General features: G+C 30.6%; 1 protein-coding gene and 1 long non-coding RNA gene across 3 annotated transcripts; both read right to left on the bottom strand.

Annotated features, from left to right (window-relative positions):
• Positions 1 to 326: 326 nt before the first annotated feature.
• LOC122519805 (secapin-like) lies at positions 327 to 2,397 on the bottom strand. The gene is made up of 2 exons (XM_043639513.1): positions 2,283 to 2,397; positions 327 to 809 (listed from the first exon to the last, which is right to left on the bottom strand). Exons 1-2 carry the CDS (start codon positions 2,395 to 2,397, stop codon positions 463 to 465), a joined length of 462 nt encoding a protein of 153 aa, XP_043495448.1. The 3' UTR covers positions 327 to 462.
• Positions 2,398 to 9,096: 6,699 nt separating this feature from the next.
• On the bottom strand, positions 9,097 to 19,099 carry LOC122519519. Of its 2 annotated transcripts, none has more exons than XR_006304307.1 (2): positions 18,172 to 19,099; positions 9,097 to 9,493 (listed from the first exon to the last, which is right to left on the bottom strand). It is a non-coding gene; the product is annotated as an uncharacterized LOC122519519 (long non-coding RNA). The 2 variants fall into 2 exon arrangements; XR_006304308.1 differs by lacking the exon at positions 18,172 to 19,099 and adding an exon at positions 13,521 to 13,606.
• Positions 19,100 to 23,545: the final 4,446 nt, after the last annotated feature.

The following is a 23,545-nucleotide window of genomic DNA, read 5'->3' as shown; positions in this document are numbered from 1 at the left end:
GTTTTATTTAGACATTTATCGAATTCAGATAGAATTTCAATTCGTGATAATACATTTATCGAAGGCGTATACCAAACGATATCAAATTTACAAACTTCTCGTGCTACGCAACGCGAACGTTCTCGTCGAATTCAGGATGTTTCGAAATTTCTTGGAAATTACAAACGTTGTTTATAGATTATCGTGTCATATACTATCTGTGTTATTACTTTAACACACACGTGTCATTTTTTAAAACGTACTTTTTTTTTTTTCCTATAAATGATATCAAATTTATACATTCCTTTATCGTTGAATACAAATAAATATTAGATACACGTATGAAATCATTTTTCATATTATTTTATTGAAACAATTTTCATTTCTAATCTCTCATATTAGTCCATTAAAATGATCTCTTCAAATACCCATATACACACACGTACACACATACACGTAAAGAGATACGTATTTGATCAATAATCACTCGACATTGAGACGACACTTTCCATTGACGTTTACGTGATTAGGTGGACACCTAATCGGTACTATAATAATCTGTCGAGATCCTATATTTGGTAGGGCAGTTGTTGTACTCAATTCGTTTAGATTTTCATGATCATTGATACGTTGATTATTAAAAATTTGATTTAAAGTCGTCGATATACTATCCTTCATCTTTTCGACAGTTTCCTCGATTTGATGATGCAGGAATCGTTTCGTACGAATCGTACTTTCCTCCGTGGGACACGTCAATATAGTGATCATCAGATAATACCATAAGAAATAAAGATGACACTTGGAAAAAGCCATTTCCGGATTACGTCTTCCTGTTAAATAAATACGAAACTTGTCGTAAAAAACATTCATATTATGATGTATACACTATCGACTAAAAGTTTTAGTAAACATCAAATTAAATACTACTACTACTACTATTATAAAATATCTGAAAATAATTGAATATTATATGTGTTACGGACCATTTGGGAAATCTGGAATTATGAACAATGGCAGACGTTTTTGGGCAATGGAGGAAACAGGAAAATTGTTACGGACTTTTCCTAGGCATTGTATATAATATTTTGGTATCCTATAGAATATCAAATTATTATGGAAGTAATGTTAAGAAGAATATATTAACAACCGAACACCCCTACCCACTACAATCACACACACATTCACTTTTATGTGGATGAGGGGTGTTGATTGTAGGAGGGTTTGGTTGCTCGATATCTAAGAAATGTGAGAAATGTGAATACAATTCTTCTATTCCCAAAACCGGCTGCCATTTTGAATAATGTCTACGCATTGTTCAATTCCGAATTTCTTAAATGGTTCGAGTAACATATGTAACTATCAAAATATACTTTATTTTATTCTTTATATAAAAAAATATTTGTTATACGCGTAGAAAATCAATTAGAAAAGTTTACCATTGGTGGAAGAATTTTGATTAAAAAATAAATAATGATTAAACGTATATCTTTGGTTAAAGTAATCAATTGTTCCAATTATTTTCTTTCTTCTTTATCTTAGAATATCTTACAAGTATTTTCTTCGATCTTAAAGCAAAATAAAATAAATGTATAATGCAACTCAAATTTTCATTCGGTAGAGCGTATTTTACTGTTTTATATGACGACAATGAATATGTATTTATATATAAAAGTATAATATAGGAACGTGGGTGGATAAAAATAAAAAAATAAAAAGAAGATATAAAATTGAAGAATATTTCAGATCTGTAGAGAGATGGATGTTAAAAGTTTTCCGAATTCTTAATAGCTTCCGTACTCGAAATTTTCAAATGAATGGAATAAAGGATACATATGTATCTACGTATCTAAGTGAAACATATATAACAAAAAAATATATATGTGTGTGTGTGTAAGATCGATCGATGTTGGTTGGAATGAAGCAGAAAGAGAGAAAAGGTATAAGGGAAGGAAGAATCCATGTTAGGAGTTTTCTCTAACGAAGAAAATGCGATAGCACGTGAAGGAAAAGTGGAGAAACATTTATTCTTAGGTGTATATATATCGAGAAAGAAAGAAAGAAAGAAAGAAAGTAAAGTAAAGGGAAAGAAGAGAATGGAACAGAATAGAAGAAGGTAAGGTAAGGTAAGGGAAGGGAAAGGGAAGGTAAGGGAAGGAAAGGGAAGGTATGTTGGCAGGTATTGTCGAAGTAGAAGAAAAGAGAAGAAGAAGAAAGAAGAAGAAGAAAATACTCTGTCTGGTGTACTCGTCCCACACAACCACCACACCCACCCCACCCCACACCTTCCTGTAGTACCCACCTACCTATCTTGAACCGATACACGATATCTTCTTCTAATATACACATCGCTAGTATCCGATGCAGCCACGATAAATATACGATGCGAATAAAGCAATACATCTGCTTATCGATTTTCATCGCGAATGTGAATCTTAAAATAGGTTTTCCACCCACTCTTTGTTGAAGAAAGCACAAGAGAGAGAAAGAGAGAGAGTGAGAGAGAGTGAGAGAGTGGGAGGGTTAGATGGAAAAAGGCTCGCGGCACTTTGTCCAAAAGAGTAGACCAAGGGAATGAGAGAGAAAGAGAGGTGGCGGGGGAGAAGGGGTTCATTTTTCAAACGGAAGGAAGCAAGGCAGGCAGACAGGCAGGCAGGCAAGGGGGGAATTTAAGAAGGACGAATAAGGGTTCGCTGAACATCGAATTAACTCTTCGGAGCTTCTACTGCGAGTAGCGATAACTTGAAGAAGAAGAAGAAGAAGAAGAGAGAGAAAGAGAGAGAGAGAGAGAGAGAGAGTAGCGTCTTCCTTCGTAGGAAAATCAAAAGGCGTCTTTTACTAAATTCGTTGGTAGACTAAGAAAAGAGAAAGATAGATGAAAGAGATAGAGAGAGAGGAAGAGAGAAGGGAAAGGAGGATGCAGATGGTTGAAAGAAAGATGAAGAAGAAGGATGGGATGAAAACGAAGCTACTTTTAGAGGAAAGACAAATGTTAACTTAAAAATTTCATTCGATGTTAGAAGAAATCTTTAACAAACGGGGGGGAAAAAAAGTGAATCTTTCAATGGTTGTTACGTGTAATGGAATAAGAAAAATGGAAAGGAAGAAAAAAAGAAAAAAAAAAGAAAAAATAAAGAAAGAAAGAAAGAGAGGAAGATGATCGAGGGGGGGGGAGGAAAAAGATCTTCCATAAAAAGATGAAAATATTATAGATAAGATATATATAAAAAGAATAAAAAGAAATACCTGTATTCGGGATCAAAATCAAAGACAACGACGACGCTGACGACGAAGACGATGAAAAAGAAGAAGAAGAAGAAGAAGAAAAGGAGAAATATCGGAGGGGACAAAAAAAGAATGAAAAAGAGAAAGGATTCGATTGCTCGGTTATTTCTGGTTCTATCGATGATCACCAGATAGAGAGATACGTTCAGCTTTTATCGTCTACACAACGTAATAAACGCGCTTCTAACTCGAGTACCCGATCTCATTCACGACAGGCTCGAACAAAGACACTGAGTAGAGAGAGCACTCGCACTCGAAGAGAGAAATAAGAGAAAGAGAGGAAAGTACCAATCGAAAACTCTCTCTCTCACTCTTTCTCTCTCTCTCTTCTACTTTTGCCCTCTTCTCACGTACTACTACGTATCTCCATTTCTTTCTTTCTTTCTTTCTTTCTTTCTTTCTTATTCACTGTCCTTTTCTGTTTGACTCCTCCGGCAAAAGCGTATCGCTCGGACAAAGGTCAAAAGTGCACGGATTTATCTGCTTCCAAAGAATTTACATCGACGTACAGTCAAACTTCTTCTCCTTACCCCTCCCACTCCCACCCCTCCCCCTCGCTCATACTACTCCTACTTCTTCTATTCCTACTCCTTCCACTTGTTCGACTTTTTATTTATTTTTTTTTGTTCATTTTTCATTTTTTCCTCATTCTTTGAGGTTTTTTTTCTTTTATTTTTCCGTCCCTCTTGCCCCCCTCTTTAGCAAAACGCAATTCCATTTCAATCGACTGTGATAAAGTCCTCGTCGATTTTCTCTGTTCGATTGACTGTTGTTTACATGTATAGGTGTGTGTGTATATATAATATACTTAAAGTATAGTTATACTTACATATACGTGTGTATTAAGGTTAGGTATATTTCTAACGTAAGCGAGGAAAAAGAAACTACTACTACTACTACTACTACTACAACTAACAACACACAAGAGAAGTACATGTTTATTGTATATTATAAAAGCATCCTGACGTTCCAATCTCCTTTTTCTTTCTCTCTCTCCAAGGAACCAAAACCAGTCGATTTTCAATAAAAGAAAAATTGACATCTGTGCTTTTTAAAACGGTCACACCCGATAGATTTTCTTTTTAAGGAAATACCGTTTGTCGGGTCGTTCGAAAAATAATTACGTTCTTTCTTTCTATTTTTTTTTTTTTTTTGTTTTCGAAAATAAATCTTTTTTCTTGTCTCCCTTTTTAATATTTTTAAATTATTTTTAATCATTTTATATATTTTTTTCTCGACGATATTTGAATATACATACACATATAGAGTAGATTTACCTAATTAATTATTATTCTATTTTATTTTCTTTGTTTTTTTTTTTAAATTGAATATATGAGCCGTTTATTATGAAAGTGGCCTAACTCCATATAACCTTAAATTGAGATATTTAAAGGTTTGCGTTTCAATGCAATTAAAAATATGCGTAAAGAATAACAATGAGTTATGTTGCTTAAGTGTATCTAAAGGTGTTCAATTTACAGTTCCTATTAAAATAATAGCAATTATTAAGTGAATAATATGCGTTTTCTTACCAAGAATGGAGTTACTCCACTTTCAAAATAAACGGCTCATATATATATATATATTCACACTCGCGCACATACGAACGAATTAAAAAAAAATATCGAAAGCCCTGTCCGTACTCTCGGCAAGAAAATTTACGAAATTGTCGGCAAAATATTTATTTACGTTTCCTTTTTTTTTTCTTTTTTTTTGTTGATCGAAAAATAATTGATTCTAATGGAAGTTAAATATTATTATCAAACGACGAGAGTATCAATAATAATGAACTTCCGGTCGAGATCCACGCACTATTTGTGTACGATTTATTTATGAACATCGTGAAAATGGAAAATCGATTCTCTTCATTATTTTATAATCGATTATCCGCGGAATCATTGACTCCGTCACCGATACAAAACTAATCAACTATTATTTTGATAAAACCGTAGAGTACTCTCATTTTGTAATTCATTTAGCAGATACATTTTGAAGATTTTTATTGAGAAAAGAAGCGTTTAAATCGGCTGATCAACCATACGCTTATTGTCATCAATTTTAAAATCAAGCAATACATATTTTTTAAGCAAATTCTTTCTTGATAAAGAAATCGAATACATTCAAATACATCGTCTTTTATGGTCTAATTATATTTAATAAAAAAAGAAAATTTATATTTTTTGTTTGTTTTTTAGAAAATAACTCTTTGCCCTTTTACAATTTCGAATAAAATTGAACATTGAATACGTCACGTTCCTAACCAATTCTCCTGAAATAATAAAAAAAAGTTTGCAGAAATAATACATATAATTTTCGTATAGGGAAAAAAAATGATTCAATTTAATTTGTTCTTTTTTTAAATTTTTAACAGCAACAAACGTTTCGTCAACACTCGCCGTACCTTTGCGTAATTCTTTCCATTATTATTTATACAATAACGAGTGGTAAAACTTGAAAAATGTTATTATTTTTCTTTCTAAAATGTCTACCTACAAGTTGGACAAAAAAATAAAAGAAAAAGAGGTGGAGGGGAGCGGGGGTGGGAGCGAGAGTGAACGAGAGAAAGTGAGAACGGTAAAATTACACTTTTACAACGGTTAGTTATAGTTTAAATGATGTTAGTGAAAACAACCTCGATGAGATTCTTATCAAACGAGAAGAAAAAAAGGGTAAAGGAGAGTTTTCTCGCTAAAAGAAAAATCGAAACAAAAAAAAAAGAAATAAAAAGAAGAAGAAGAAGAAAACTCGTAAAGACCTTGCGATGTGCTTTTTTATACGCGAGAGAAACATACTTTAACGAATTGAATTAAAATAAATAAGCGCTTTTAATGTTGAGTCGTCTCCTCCTCCACCACCTCCTCCTCCTCTCTTGTACGATTTCCATGCTTCAATTGAAACCTTCCTTCCATTCTTTTCCATATCTGTAAAATAAAAGTGAAATGATGTTCGTGAAATTATAACGAAAAATTTAAAACGAAAGAAAGAAAAGAAAGGAAAAGAAAATAAAAGCAAATTATTCCAATTGAAAGTCGAATTTTTACATCTCGCGCTACTTCGTTTGTTTTTCAAAACGCGATTAATTCCATCGTATCGAAAAAGTTTGCAGAAAACAAAAAGAAATTGATTAATTAATAAATTGTCATACTTGAAATTCTCGTTACAAAAATATATATTTATTAAATGACAAAATTATATTGCAAAAGGGTCGACACGTGTAACCTAATGAATCTCGAATATAATTGAATTTGATTGATTACAAATAAAAAAAAACGATATTTAACGTTAAGAAAAGAAAACAAATATGAATAATTATCAATCGCATTAACGTTATTAATTATCGTAGTTCGGTGTGACAGAAGTGAAAACAATTAATTATCTCAAATAAGAGAGAACGAATTATTATTTGAAATAAAAAATATAACGAGCGAGAAGAGTTAAACAGCCATTAAGTGGTTTTGTTTGTTAAATTTCAAACGTTTTTCTTGTTTCTTTTTAAAATGCACAAAAGGTAGAGTTAATAGCTTTGTCCTTTGAACAGGTACAATTAATACGTACAACTATGTAAACTTGAACAAAAATAATTCGAGCAGACTCGTTTTCTCTTGTTTTGTTTTTTTCTTTTTTTTTCTTATTTTCTTATTTTCAATTAGTAATAAAATTCGTTACTTTTGTGATTTATTTATCAACTTGTTTATAACTTACCTTGGAATTTCCACAACTTCAAGACATTTTCTACGCATATTCATTATGTATCCACGCGGACATGGATTTATTCTGTTTTTTAGGGATGAATACAAAATGATCGACGGGGAAACTTCCATAATCCCCATCAAAAATATCAACGATAGAAAAATGACAATTACAACGAAACGAATAGGTGCCATTTTATCTTATTTTTAATTATCGATGTTGTATTAATTAAACTAGACGATCGAAGAAGATGATAATAATAATTAATATGATCCCTTCTTCCTTATTCTTAATTCAAACTAATATGTCGTCCTTTCGAATTTACTTCCAAAACTATAAAGACAATTGGCGTGTATTCGCTAAGAACAATGGTATAGCAATTAAACTCAAATATGAATTTATTATATCTGAACATGCTAGCTGACCACGACAAATGACGCATTTTAATATCGACTAACGTGGTTTCCTTTTTCCTGTCATTACAACACTTAAATTTAGTTAGATTATACGTAAGATACAAGCGATGTTCGTTAACGGTTTTAGAATTTTTGAAAACATTTCGTTCCACGATAACAACGTGTGTTCGTGTGAGTAATATATTTAAATTAATTATTATGATTAAATAATCCTAAATTTAACGGTTATAACATAGAACATAGATTAGATCTATCTATGTGTGTGTGTGTGTGTGTATGTTTTTTTTTATTAATAAAGCACACACACAACTACACACACACACACATACGGTGTACATCGTAGTTGAACTTATCTAATTAAACAATTCATACAACACGATGATTAAAAGATATTTCTATTTTCTATTGAAAACAAATGAAAAGTATTTTCCTTATACTAGGAGACTAATATTATTTATTACAAATATAATCATTTTAAATTGAACCACTTCGATATGCGTTTAATACTCTTTTATTAACTCTACTACATCATTCATTTGTATAATAAAACAATGTACTACTTATACTCGAACCGATCAACGATCAATTTTAGTTTTACGTTGCTCTTTTATCTTTGAACAAACATAGTCAATTATTGAGAATAATCAGATCATCTCGCTTTAGATTATTAACCAAATACGAATTAACCCCTGTAATTCGAATCATGATTAATGATACCTATTTCCGCTTTTGTATACATATTTATATATTATACAGATGTTATTCTCCGTGTATGACTATGGTGTGTATGTGTGTGTGTTTGTATGGTAAAAAGAGAAGCGAAACAATCATCTAAAAGAACTGATTTATTTCAATGCTCAGTTGATTCGAATTAATATGCGTGTATGCGTGTGATGTGTGTGTATATATATATATATATATGTATGTTGAACTTGCGTATAAAATGAAATGATCATTTAAAAAAGGTTGATAGGTTTTATTGCTCAGTTGATTCTACCATTTCTATCAACATCCGATAGGTTCAAGGCCTTCATGTTTCGTCGTCGGTATGGTAGGTAAATTCGTACAATTTCATCTCGAAAATATTGATCATTTTTCGTTTGTTTAATAAATAAATTGTGTCGATTTTTTTTTTAATTCTCCTAATGTTTTTTTTTTCTTTTCGCGAAAAGAGTCTCTGATGAAAAAAAAAAAAGTATACAAGAAGAACGAACAAAAAAATGTGAAAATGTATAAAATGCATTTTCACAGAGAATAATTTCCATCTCTTGAATTCGCAAACGAACAAATATTATAATAATAATAATAATAATAATAATAATAATAATAATAATATATAACAACGGAACAATATTCAATTGAAAATAATGAATTTCAAGCTCGGAGACACGATTCGCGTTCGCTTTCGATTTACCAGAAATTTGAGCAAAAAAAAAATAATTTGAGCTCGAAATAAATTAACGTCATTGCGATTGAGATGAATATAATATATTTTTTTTTTTCTTTTTTGTTCTTCCTTGTTTTTTGTTTCCCTTTCTACGTGAATTAATCTCTTTAAAATATTTTTATATTTATATAAATAATTAAAAAATAATATTCTTGTTACATTTTTAAAATAAACACGAAGAAATTCTATGACAATATACCTAATAATAATAATAATAATAATAATAAGAAGAAGAAATGTTACAATGTAATAAAGCTAAAGAAAAATAAAGAGAGAGAGAGAGAGAGTCGATTAATTTATTCATTTCCGTTTTCAATTAATCGATTCTCGAGTTTATCAAACTCGAATTTCGACTGCGTGTCCTATTCTTGATTTCCAAGTTTAGAATTTGAACGGTTTTGATCGTTGCCAGCATCATCCCAGCAACCATAGGAGAGAGAGAGAGGGTGGGTGGGAGACAGAGAGGGAAAGAAAAGGTAGGAAAATTAAAGGGAAAGAGAAAAAGAGAGAAAGAAGAACAACTCGATCGATAAGAAAGCGGTTTGCCATTGCTTGATTGGCTTTCTTCTCGCCGTCCGGAATCAAGAATATCCCATTCGTAGTTTGGTTTTGACGATGAAAATGAACGAACGATGCCCACAGAAGATGAACGGTGTTTTTTTTATATCTATTTTTATATCTGAAACAAAAAGAAATAATCAAATTAGTTAACGTTCCATTCGAATAACTTAAATCAATTATTTTGATTTCCTTCAAGAAAATTAATCAAAATCACCGACACAATCTCGTTTATATTGTTCTTTCTTTCAACATATTTTCTAAAAATACAATCAACGTGATTAATTATTTATGACCAATGATAAAACATATATATATATGTAAGAATATTTTAAAAAACAAATACGACGACTAAGAATTATTATAATTAATGGATAAATAATTAACGAATATTTCGATTAAATTAACATATTATATTTTTCATATAAAATTAATTCTAATTATATTAAAAAAAAACATTGAACGAATACATCAATCTGTATAAACATAAAATTCTGTCCAATTATATTAATCCATAAAATAATGATTCTAATCGAAACGTTAACGTTATCATATTATATAATAATAAACAATCGAAAAAAAGATTTTCAATAAAAAAGAAGAGACTAATGAGAAAAATATCGAAGAAAAATAATACTTTTCATAATAAATTTCGTTCACAGTTAGACGAAGGATAAATCAATTACGCGCGTGGGTGGGGATGTGGGTGTATGTGAGGAGGAGGGGTGGGGGAATTTATTCATAGAATATTCCGAGAAAATCTAAGTATACACAAACGTACGTATATAAGTGTTGAATATAAGAGTATGATAGTGATATTTGGTCGACTGCAGATTGAATGAATTGAATAAAGTAATACTCGATGCTACGAGTTTTCCCGATAGCTAAAGGTCCATCATTCACAAAAGCGTATCGTTGTAGGTCGTGGCCTAGTTGGTCTAGTAGTAAAATCGGTAATGTGTACGATAGCTTTCACCGTACCGTATCCACGTAACCCCGTACCCTTACTACCCCTTACCGTACCCGATCCGTTTCGTACCCAACGTAGCGACGAGAACGAGTCACGTCTATTTACGGTAAGTTCCGTTGATCTTTTGCATCCTAGAATTCTAAAAAACTTTTCTCTCTCTCACTCTCTCTTTCTATCTATCTCTTTCCCTTCTATTTTTTTTTCTCATTCGACGTTTTCATGAGAATCACATTGATTTGAAAGACTTCGAGAAGAGAGAGAGAGACTCTCAATGAGTTATCTTCCCTCCCCCCACCACCACCCACACCCCCTTCTTTTATCTTTTTTTTTATTTTTCTTTCTTTTCTTTTCTTTTCTTTTCTTTTCCATCGTCGCATTTACAGCGAAGAGCAGGAAAAAAAAACTGAAAAATCAATAATCAAAGGTAACCGTTATTAACGACAGATTTTTCTTTTATTTTTTTTTTTTTTATTTTAATATAACGAACAATTTATCGTACGTAATAAAAGCCAAGTTAAATAATATTTTGTGCGAATTGTTGAAATTAACTCGGACAAATTTGTTTTTCTTTTTTTTTTTTTTTCTTTTAGTTCGATCATTTATTATGAAAAATATTTCGATGTGAATTTGTCACGATTATTAAATATTTCGATTAAATGAGATGTTTTTGTGTTTTAGCATTGAAAATTATTTATTAAATTAACAAATTATGCGAACGACACCCACCCACCCTTCTCCTCCTCATTGCGATATCTCGAGTTTCTTGTTCAACGATTATTCCAATTCGATTATATTTAATAATAAAACGATTTATTAATCGAAATAAAATGAATTTTTTGAATTTCCCGAACTTTGTCTCGAATAGATATGAGGAACGACCAGAGCAGGGTATGACGATACCGAGAAAAAAAAAGAAATAAAACAAAAATCGTAATATCGATTTCTGTACATAGCCAAACTATCGGTCCACCGACGAGATTGCAATACGATTCAAGAGGTACAATATGATTGACTTAAGTGATAGCTCCATTTCTAACAATATCCATAACAATATTTTCTAAACCATAGAACTTGGTTAATCAAATCGATAAGCCACCATCAAATTTCGACAGTTACCAACCGTGAAATGATTGTTCCGATAGAAAAAAAAAAAAAAGAAAAAAGAAAATTAATATAAAACGAAACGAAGAATCTATATTTGATTTTATTTTGATTCGAGGCGGGATATGAAAAATAATTTTAAGATACGCATCATAAACATTAATTGTTTCCCCCTTTCCCTAGAAAAAAACAAAAAAGGTTTAGTACAATAGGAAATGGAAAAATAAATTCAATTGCGTTTTCGTATGGAAAAATTCGGTTCTAAAAATGATGAAAAAAAAAAAAGAAGAAAAAAAGAAAGAAAATAAAAAAAAAAAATAAAAAAAAAATATAAAATACAAAAGTGATAAAAAATTGTTTCCATCGTCACACGTAGTAGTAGTAGTAGTAGTAGTAGTTCGACATTAAATTTCATCTCGCGATCGTTCAACCCACCTACGACTACGACGACGACGAGGATTAAATTGAGGGGCAATTAATGTAAAATTGTCCCCCAAAATTGCTTCCTCGTGATTACAACGCGAGAGTACCCGCACCCCGTTCGAAATGTTCGACAACGGGAACGTCTATCGTCTACTTCCTGCTTCATGCACACGCACCCACACTCGCACATCTATTTATCTATCCATCTATAATACATAGACAAGTTCCGCACGCATAAGTTAGCAAGTACTTAGCGAAATTATTATAAATGCGCATCGATAAATCTACGATAATTTGCGTTAAAGTTTCTTCTTATACGATTGTTGAATACGTCATTTCTATTTTTACATCCTAATGAGATAATAATAATAATAATAATAATCTTACGAGTAATTCTATTTTCGTATCAATCTAAGAAACTTATTTATATTATTTATTTTTGAATAATTACACACAATTTTATGAAAATAATATTTTCATGGATTAAATATAATCTCGTTAGTGTTCTATTGTGTGTGGAAGGGGGGATAGTATTCTTCATTTTTTATTAAAAATAATTTTTTCCTTCTTTGGAAAATCGAGAGATTTTTTTTTATAAAAAAATATAACTTTGAAATGTTATATTCTTATTTTTGGAAATGGTAAAACTGGAGAAGCATATTTTTCTTTTTTTTTCTTTTAAAGTGTGACCTATCACGTGACAAAAGGAACGTTTCATATTCTAGCTTTTGTATAAAAGTTTCTTCTCTTGAAAATGGCAAAGAGAGAGAGAGAGAGAGAGAGAGAGATAGACGTTTCAAATCGAAATCTGTAGAAACTTTTACAAGAAAAATCTAATCGTAAATGTTACCCGTGAACGTTCAAACATTTTGCGATACACGTTTCTATCCAGATTAATTGAAAAATCTGTATTTTCCTATTGGTTTTTGTACGAAACAATTGTTTTTCTTCGATACTATCGGTGCATGTTGTGTTTTCGATTTCAATTCGCCATTATCTTACATAATTTAAATTACATATATTTTTTCTAATCAAGAAATTTGTATCCAGATCGCAATAAGATATATCATATTTTTGTTCTTATTTGTACGTTCCATAAATAATTACCATTTAAAAAAGAAAATTATCTCAATGAAAAATGATTGAAACATTGACGCAATTCTGACGCAATTCTGACGCAATTCTGACGTAACCTTGACACAACCCTGATGTAAATTTCTTCTTAATTCGAATATAAAATTTGGTACGTTGCAATATTAATCATGGATAACATAGGAATATAAACACGGTGCACACAAGTGAAAAAAGTAATGAATAAAAAGAAAGTATCGTTATTCATGCAAACCTGTAACAAATTGCCAAACAATGGACAAATTTGTAAACTTAGAAAAGAAAAACAAACGATACGTTTCTTTCTCGGTAAAAATCAAATCAAATCAAATCAAAATTGTTTCTATAAGTTGGACAAAAAACTTTGACGAAAACCAACTACCTGTATAACGTAAAGCGAAATAAATCGATAAATGTAAGATTTGTATCGATGATACGTGTATAAAAATCATAACACTGGCAAATAAAAATGATTAAAAATATAATTAGTATAGCCAGTGCTTACCTAATTATTCTAGAAGACAGATCTACAACGATTCCCCACCTTTACTTTCTCCGGTGGACAATGTAAGGGCACGTTGATGATAGATGTCATTTTGATAGCTTCATCGAAACGTATGAAACGTTTCAATTCTTTCGGTTTTTCCGTAATAATTATAAGTTTATCTTTGTTCATCGGTATAGAAGTGCAACCGATGATCAATACAAATATGTAGAACAATAGTACGATCAAATCGACCTTGTTAAGCTTCATCCTTTCGTAATATTTGCACTGAAACTGATTGGTATTCTTCCTAACACGAATTAGATCCTCTTCTTCCAATAATTTTCTTCTCTTTATCCCCTCTCTCTTGTTTTTCTCATAACCATAACATACGCAGGCACACATATGCAACTTTATTTATCTTCGTTGAAATATATTTCTACTCTATGAAATGACAATAAACGTATGCTGCGCTTTTAAATTCCACTTAGTAAAAATATATCGATAAAGAACGATTCAATCTAAACCGATTGAATTCTAATCTGCGTAAACTCTCTTATAAAACGATCACGTGGTAATTAGATCGATCAATCGTTTTCTATTATCTTCGCAAAAACGACCAATTATATTTGACGAATATTTTATTTCCAAAATAACTCGAAGAGTATTATTAATTAATTAATTAATTAATTAACGAGGAATATACTCTCGACAAATTTCAACCTGTCGTAATGATCGATCAAACTTCTTTTTATTTTTATTTTTCCAATTATTTCCACGATTGACAAATTTTCATAATCTTTCAAAAGACCACGCGGATGTAAATAATTGTTTGTGAAATATTTACAAAAATATCGTTTATATATAACGATTCGAGATGAAAGAGAGAGAGAGAGAGTTCATGTAAGAAAAAGACGTACAATAAAATGATGCAAAAATTGAAAAATTCAATAAATAATGTATATTAATTCGAGAGACAACAACGGAGAACAACGCGCTTTACTCGTCTTCGAGTTACTGACTATTGGAAGAAAAAAATGCTTATCAAGCATGTCTAAACGTTTTGAAGGCCAAGAAGTCGTACCGACTGACGATGATACATACACACCCACACAAACACACACACACACATATAAAACATACTTATAAAGTACTCTCTCACGCTTATATCACGCGGTTTAAAAACGTGAACATATTTCGGTATCGCGTGATATCCTGCAACATAATAAAACGTTACGAATTTTCATATATACGTTCCTCCAGTTTCAGACAAAATAATCGAACAATATGTATACGCGTATTTAATAATACAAACAAATATACGCGTGATCGAACACACACACATACACACATACACACACATATACGTAGATATAATATTCTTCTCCCATTGGAATATAAAAGTCTCTAGTAGAAGAAGAAGAAAAACAAGAATAAGAAGAAGAAATTGAAGTGGAGGAAGCTGTCTGTCTAAAAAACAAGACTCGACACGTGAACCCGAGCGAAAAAGAAAAAGAAAAAGGAATAGAGAAAGTCAAAGCGGAAGAAGAAGAAGAAGAAGGAAAAGGAAGAAAGAAAGAGGAGGAAGAGGAACCGAAAGAAGAGAATTCTCGGATGGAAGAGGAAACTCAAATTGGAATGGAATGTCAAACGTGCGACACCGATAAAAAGAGAGAAGAGTAAGGGGATAGAAAAAAAAAAATCCCCCCCAAAAAATAAGAAGAAAAAAAAGAAAGAGAGAGAGAAGATGGTAGTGTGTGTGGTTGGGGGGAGGGGGAGGGGGGAAGGGGAGGAAAAAGTCGAAAGAGAGAGAGAGAAAGAAGAAGGTAGTGTGTGTGGTTTGGGGGAGGGGTAGGGAATGGGAGGGAGGGGGAGGAAAAAGTCTCGACGGTTTTATCGAAGAAGGAATATTTTTCGTTCTTATTCGCGAAGGCACTCACTCTCCTCCTATCGTATCCGAGAGAGTATTTCCATTCTCTTCGAGATATCGGAAGTACGTAATATGTATGTGTGTGTACGTACATACGTACGTACAAGAAGATACGCATATGTATATGCGTGTATGCGTTATACGTTGTCAATGCATATACGTGTACACATGTATACACTTTTTTCTTTCTTTATTTATTTCTTTCCTTTTTTCTGATTTCTGTCTGTCTATCTGTCTGTCTCTCTTTCTCTTCTTCTTTCTTTCTGTCAATTTTCTCTTTTTCTTTTTCTATTCATTTTTTCGTTTCTTTTGTTTTATTTTAAGGAAAAATGCTAGACTTGGTTCTTCTTTTAGCAAAAGACTACTACTATTACTACTAGCTTTCTTTCAAGTAAAAATGTTTCACCCCTTTTTTTTCGGAAAATATTGTAAATCAAATAATCTTTTCTTTTTTTTTTTTTTCTTGAATGAAAAGGTCCGATATACGTGTGTTGTATAAAAAAAATTATTATATTATTAAACGAAATAGTTATATATTATTTTATAAGTTAGTATCCTTTTTTTCTATTATTAATTACGTTAAATATATTAATTGAAAGTTTTTTGTCCTAAGAATATATTTATCGTAGAAGAATAATTTCTAAAACACGTTGTTATATCTAAATGAGCAATTGATTAAAATTTCATTATTATTATTATTATTATTATTATTATTATTAATAGGTATTTTTTTCTTGTAGTATTTAAAAAAGAATGAAGTATCCAATCATTGTTTTCTAATCAAAGTGAGAAGACTAGATAAATAATTTCTAAAACACGTTGTTATATCTAAATGAGCAATTGATTAAAATTTCATTATTATTATTATTATTATTATTATTATTATTATTAATAGGTATTTTTTTCTTGTAGTATTTAAAAAAGAATGAAGTATCCAATCATTGTTTTCTAATCAAAGTGAGAAGACTAGATAAATAATTTCTAAAACACGTTGTTATATCTAAATGTACAATTGATTATTATTATTATTTTATTATTATTATTATTATTATTATTATTAATAGGTATTTTTTTCTTGTAGTATTTAAAAAAGAATGAAGTATCCAATCATTGTTTTCTAATCAAAGTGAGAAGACTAGATATCATCTTAATGGTTATCCAACGAACAATACCTAAACGATTTGAATCCACGCGATATCTAACTAACTAAGTATGCTTAGTTCGTTTAAATCGATTCTTAAACGAAAAAGGGGTCGAAAATTTTCTATCCTTATCGACAATATAAATCTTTAAGTAATTCTTCTAAATATAAAACGCATAGATATTTTTATTAGAAATGGACGAAAGATCGAATTGGAAAAATTACGACGACGAATCTATCTCGTGAATAGAAAACAAAAAAAAAACAAAAAAAACCGTAATTATCAACGTGGCCACAAAATCTGTGGGGAAGATAAAGGAACAAAATTGTGAAACGAGATAATTCAATGAAATTTAAATAATATAGAAAAAAGAAGAAGAAGAAGAAGAAGAAGAAGAAGAAGGAGACCGATTATGACACAATCGTCGTATTGGAACCATGGGTGGTATTTTCCATAATTATCGATTATCATCATGCACGCATTAAGTGAATATCACAACGAAAACTATTTTTACTCATTCGATAAATTATTTCTGGCAGTTGTGTCGTCGTCCCTTGTGTTCGATATACTTTTTTTTATTTTTTATATTTGTCGAACGTAATTAAAATTTTTCTACACAAAAAAAAAAAAGAATACAAAACTGGAGTTACGTTGATAAAAATGAGGGGAAGGGTGGGGGACGGAGAGGGCTCGAAAGGGAATTCAAACGGGAAATAATACATTTATCAAATGATGTCTGACTCGAGTTTATAATTGAAGATGACCATCGTATCGAGAATGCCGTTACATACGAAACAAAAAGAAAGCAAAAAAAAAAAAGATAGAAATAAAAAGAGAAAGACAAAGATAAAAAAAAAAGGTCACCGTTTTATCAGCGACTAATGCGTGTTTCTAAACGAAAGAGTTTATCGGATTCGACATTTGTGGCATTCGTCATTTCTCGAACGGATGAACGTTGACGCGAGGAAAAGAAAGAAGTCAAAGAAAAATCTTTCGATAAATTCTCTCTATCACTTTTTTTTTTTCTTTTTTTTTTTTTATTAAAATGATCAATCCCTTTTCTACGTTTTACTCTAAACGTCACGCACGCTTTTCAAACGTATGTTTTTCTTCCTCCCCCTCCTCCTCCTCCTCCTCCTCCTTTTCCTCCTCCTCTTTCTCTTCTTCTTTGTTCTCATTTTGTTTTTTAAATCGAAATTAAATTAGTCTGATTTATTAGCAATATACGTAGCAATGTATATAATCTTTTTATTATTACATATTAATGAAATAAATTTGACGTTTAGGATTTTCTTATCCAACAAGGGACCACAACGAACCACAGCTGACCGTTGCAAATTTAGCTTTTATCTTAACAACCCAGACGTTCGTGATAATCGACCAGACGCGTATTATCAACGCGTACCTATCCTTTTTTTTCTATACGTTTTTTTATCATATAGCTGAGAATTTATTTTTCGTTTTACTTAGGATAGAAGGATTAATCGAACAAAATTAATGACTGAAGTCAAATATAAACGAAAAGAAAGAATTGACAAGTTTGATAATTAAGATTGAAGTGAAAATATTACTAAGAAAATAAAAAAAAAAATGGAATAAAAAGAAAAGAAAAGATAATTTTGTTGGATCGTAATCATACCTTTTCAAATAAAAATCGCACGATCACAATACCCTCCTGCATTTTCCAGTTACATCCATTCTTAGACCATTTTTGCAAGCACTGACTGGTTCTAATAATGGTGCCTTTATTATCCTTGCCTTTAAATTTTTATTCTCTCCATATATATTTAACGGTGAATTTATCGTTTGCGTAATGTCCGTATCGAAATCTCGCTCGAAATATAAAAACTTCGGTTGATTTGTGGCAACAATTGTATCGAGCGAGATAAACATCATGAAAATATATGCGAATCCGATAATCATTAATCTCCAATGCATCCTTCTTTCTTTATTTTATCCGAAACACTTGGCGAGATTAAATAATAATCTTTGTTTTAAAACGTATTTATTTCTGTCCTCTTGGTTTTATTCGAATTTCACACTGGTTAACTTTAACATTAGATAACCTTTTAAATAAAAATGAGACTTTAATTCCGGAACCGATTAATCGTCTTTTTACTTCTATTAATAAAATAAAATAAAGTAAAGAAAAAGGGGAACAAAATCTCGCCAATTTTATCGTAATATGTTAATTATAAAAATTCCCGAAAAAAAATGAATATAATTAACGAAGAAAGGTGACAAAGGCAAAGACGATGAACCAAATTTCTTTTTTTTTTTGTTATTAATCACAGGATTTGGAAATTTTCCACCGTGGATAGTAAATTGGTCGTATAAAAGCAATCGATTATTTGATTATTATTCCGAAAGATAATTTTCTAAAGGCGTTGAATGTAGGAGTAAAACCTTTTGAGGTTTCCAGACTAAATCGTTTATCGGGGGCCTCCGGTATTATTACTCGATATCACGAACCGAGAAGCTAATTCGTTCTATTCGTTCGTCACACTGCGTTATTCTCTATCTGTTAGTTCGACGAATAATATTCCACGCTTTTAATTACATCGAGTCAATGTTATATACGTAATAGGAGTTATTAAAACTGGATGGAAAATTATTGCTAACTTTTATCTATCAATTTTTTCTTTCTTTCTTTCTTTTCTTTTTTCTTTCTTTCTTTCTTTTCTTCCTTCACTTATCGCAAGATTAATAATATAAAAATCTAAACTCGTGCTTTTTTTTTTTTTTTATTTATCTATGCAAAATATTATGGCAAAGTAATAATAAAAATATTTTGAAGAAACGATGAAAAAAGAGAAAAGAAAAAGAAAGGAACGCGTTCTATCGCTGATATTTTTTATCAATTTTTTTCCCTTTTATTTACACAAACTTAGAAATAAATTCAAATGCTATCGTCGTGACGTAAATAAGTTAAAGAACAAACACATGATTTCCGATTAAATGTTTTACTAATAATATATATGCAAATTTATATTCACCGAGATTTCAAACGTATGTGTTCTTTATGGAAAAAAAGAATGATAAAAAGGAACGTAGCGAAAATATAATAATATTTTGAATAAAACATTTAAAAAATGCGTTCTCTATATCAATGATATTTCTTATCAATTTTATTGCAAATTAGAGAAATGTCGAGAGTGCGATCAAAACCCTGACTCACAAATCGAAATAAAATTATTAAAAGGAAAAAAAAAGAAGAAAAATAATACTAATAATAATAACGACAAATAAAATGAAACAGACTTTAAAGTCACTTTTTTTTCGTGATATTTCTCTTATCGGTTTTTAATTCGAAGCTAAAAATTGTAACAACTCGAAGTCCAATTAAACTTCGAAGTATTAACGCGCATACAAATATATGTGGAATGCGAGCACCTCCGAGACAAACACTTAAATAGGCATTCGTGAGGAGATTGGACGGTGGGCCTTGGATAGCTCAATGGTTAAAGAGCAGTCACCCGGAAAGCGGCGGAAGATCCGGGTTCGAATCCCGGTCCTCCAGTCAGTCCAACGGCCCAATTTTTTTCACGAATTCTACATATATAATAACAGATTAATATTTAAATATAAATAATATATATATAAAATGTAATATCAAATACGAAAAATAAAAATGAATGAAATTTTCTTAGCAAGAAGAATTGGATGAAGACAAATTTGAAGAGAAATCTTTTCGGAGGGAATAATCTTATCGTGATTCCTAATGCTCCAAGAGTTTTCCCTCGGATAGGAGAGATAGCTAACGGATTTATCGTTAAACGAGAACACGTTTCCATCGTCATTCGGATTACCATCACGTTTCGTCGTTGATGTATTCAACAATATGTCGCGGATATCGTTGCGCGTGCTTCCGCTACCCTAATACTCAAAATGACTCCGAATTAGGATGAGAGAAAATTATGCGTTGTGCAAACAATTGCAGAAAGATTTCTCTCATTCGGTTGGCTCTCAACCTAGTTAACTAATTTTAATCTAATTGGGTAATAATAATATGTCTTATTGTTAATAATATATGTTACAACGTTCTTGAATGAAACTCCGATGAAAAAGTAACAATTTCTGGCTTACATTACAAGGGTGGTTTATACACACACCCCGCCTCCCTCTCCCCCCATAGGCTCGCAGAAATTTCAACGAACTCTGACGGCAAATGAATTCGATGAATTTCGAGCTTAATTTTAATCTAATCAAACGATATGTCACCATTTTTTCGAGAAAATTTATTGCTACTTTTGTTTGATTCTCATTAAAATTTAACAACTTTCAATTCGAGCTCATGGTATCTTTCGGTTCGTTAGTTTTTTGTCTTTTCGTGCGATATTTAATTAATTAAATCGTCGTTTTTGCATCAATATTGTAAAGATATCATGCAAATAATTTATTAATAATATTATTATATACGAGAAATGTGTTAGAAATAATTAATAAAGTTAATACGACAAGATTTAAATTATCAAAATATTAGAAACATTTTCTTGTACATTTTTACGTAACCTGTCATTCAACTATTTTCGTTTCGATTCTTGGTAAGAATGTCAAAGAAAATTGTAAACGTAGTAAAACTTCATTGAATACGTAAAAAGGGTTGAACGAAGCGTGCAGTGCTGCCATCTGATCAAAGTTGAACGAACGAAACTTGCATCCCGACGCATGATAAAAACGATGCTCAACGCTATGATCAATGAAGTCTACGAATTTTACTTGAAGGAAAATCCCTTCGTTAGTTTTCAAACGATCTAATATCCACCAACTAACAGTACGTTACAAATATTTTTCTTATAACGTAGAATATTATTCTATGGTCGATAAATATTTAACAGGGTAATCCTAATCCTTGTGATTTCTCATAGGAGCAGCAAACAGAAGGAACTTCATGACGAGAATCAAGGAAGAAATTTCTGTACGGTCGGTGATGATGTTTCTTGATATTCAAAATTGTATTAATATTAAAAATCATTATCTAATATTCCTTTTTTAAACGTTAAATTTATTTTTATTATGAAACTGGAACGATTGATTTCTGAACAAAAATTCGTTGATAAGTTTATTCGATAAATTCTAATTTTCGTTTTGCATATTACATTAAAATATGAAAATGTGTTAATGATGATCTAGATGATACGTAAACAAAAATAATTAATTATATTGATAATAAAACGCGATGAGAATCAATGATCAAAGTAAAATTTATTATTATTAATTTTTCGAGAAAACTGATCTATCAAACATTTAAATTAGATTATCTATTGTTATTATTTTATATATTAAGATACGAATAATTTAAAAATTAATAATTAATAATTTAAAAATATGTAAACACGCAAAAATAAACCAATCTAATTAATTAATTAGAAATAGAATAAAGCTAAACTAAAAAAAAAAAAAAAACGCATAATCAAATAACAAAACATCTATTTTTATATACTATCATAAGACACTTAAATACTATACCTAATAATCTAAAAAAAAAAGAACGTTAAAGAAACCAGTAGATTAAAAAAAAGAAGATAATTAAATATTTAAAAAACCTCTTACCTTTCCTTCGTACGAACACGAAGAAGATAAACTTGCGAACAGATGAAAAAAACAAAAAAAAGGAACGAATTAAATTAAAGACGAATACGACGACACGATCTTACTCGTAGGAAGAACATTTAAAGACTAAAGTGTTGTTCTATCACCGTTCGTTCTAATCTGTTATTATCAACAATTTGACAGGTACTTTAAGTGTTTACAATTTTGCAAAACTCCGGCTAGTTAGCGATCAAAAAAAAAAAAAAAACAAAAAAAGGAAAACTTATGATGCGTTATATCCGTATGATGCGTTGACTTTATTGGTTCGTGTTCTTCAAATATAAATAAAGTATATAAAACTATATCTTTATACGCTCTATTTCTTCGATCGATTATACACCATTTATCTAATTTATATTTTTAAAATCTTTCCTATTTATTTACCTGCCTATCTATTCCCCCCCCCTTCTCTTTCTCTCTCTTTCTTTCTGTCTCCCTTTTTTTCGCATTTTTATTTTTTTGTAAAAGATAGATCAAGAAATTGTTGAATCTTTCTCACGATCATCTTCCTCACGCTCGCTCTAGAAAAGCATTAACTGCAGATGATTAAGATAAAGTCATTTTGTTCCTATTCGTTTTCCAGTTTCTTCCTAGCTCGCTTTGCTTTTCGTGCACGAGAATGCAAAACTGCAACGGTTCAAAAAAAAAAAAAAAGAAAAAGAAAAAATAAGGAAACAAAACGAAATACTTATATACAGTAGATGGATAATTATTCCTTATTGCTACCTTCGATTGAAAGAATAACTTCTGTTCCCTTATTTTCTCCCTTTTCTTATTCTATTTTAAAAGATAAATAATATCTTCTCTCTCTCTCTCTCTCTCTTACTTTTTTCTATTTCATGTTTTATTTCTTTTTCTCTTTTTCAAAATGCTTCACTTTTCCGTGTGAACATCAGTGACAAGTGAAACGATCGATAATCGACTGAAAAACAATTTACATACCTCCGAGATGAAAGACGCCCCTGTTCAACTGAAATATAAAATGTGAATATTTTTGAATTATTATAATTTATGGTTTATAATGATAATCGATATCGAGATACGATTTTCTTTGACGTTTGATAATTTTCGTTCCCTTTTTTTCTTTCTGCTTTTCTATAGACGATTAAATTGATTTGATTGAAATAATTAAATACTCGTAGAGTTAAATAAATCGATAATTTTGATAATGATTGTTTTAAAGAAATAAGGTAAATCGATTGGTCACGAAGATTAAGATCATTCGTTCGTTTTGAAGTTAACGAGATCAAGCTAATACGATAAGAGAATGGACACACGATATACATTTATACCCCTTTTTTCGAAAGTTTAACCAATTTTCTCGCAAATGATACCTTTCGTGCAACTCATTTTTCTTCGTGTCTCTCGATTAGGTATTTATATATATATTATTACAAGTTGGATCAACGAGAAGGATTGTT

This window comes from Polistes fuscatus, unplaced genomic scaffold (assembly GCF_010416935.1).
Source record: "Polistes fuscatus isolate 324 unplaced genomic scaffold, CU_Pfus_HIC Scaffold3, whole genome shotgun sequence".
NCBI classification, from domain to species: Eukaryota; Metazoa; Arthropoda; class Insecta; order Hymenoptera; family Vespidae; genus Polistes; species Polistes fuscatus.
This window is presented reverse-complemented; position numbering and strand designations above follow the sequence as displayed.

What these genes read in the sequence shown, in the direction of transcription:
- LOC122519805 (XM_043639513.1), bottom strand. Translation starts at nt 2,397, where the DNA reads ATGAAAATCGATAAGCAGATGTATTGCTTTATTCGCATCGTATATTTA. An exon ending in CGTGTATCGGTTCAAGATAG is followed by an intron (nt 810 to 2,282) that starts GTAGGTGGGTAC and finishes TTTATTTAACAG; the next exon opens with GAAGACGTAATCCGGAAATG.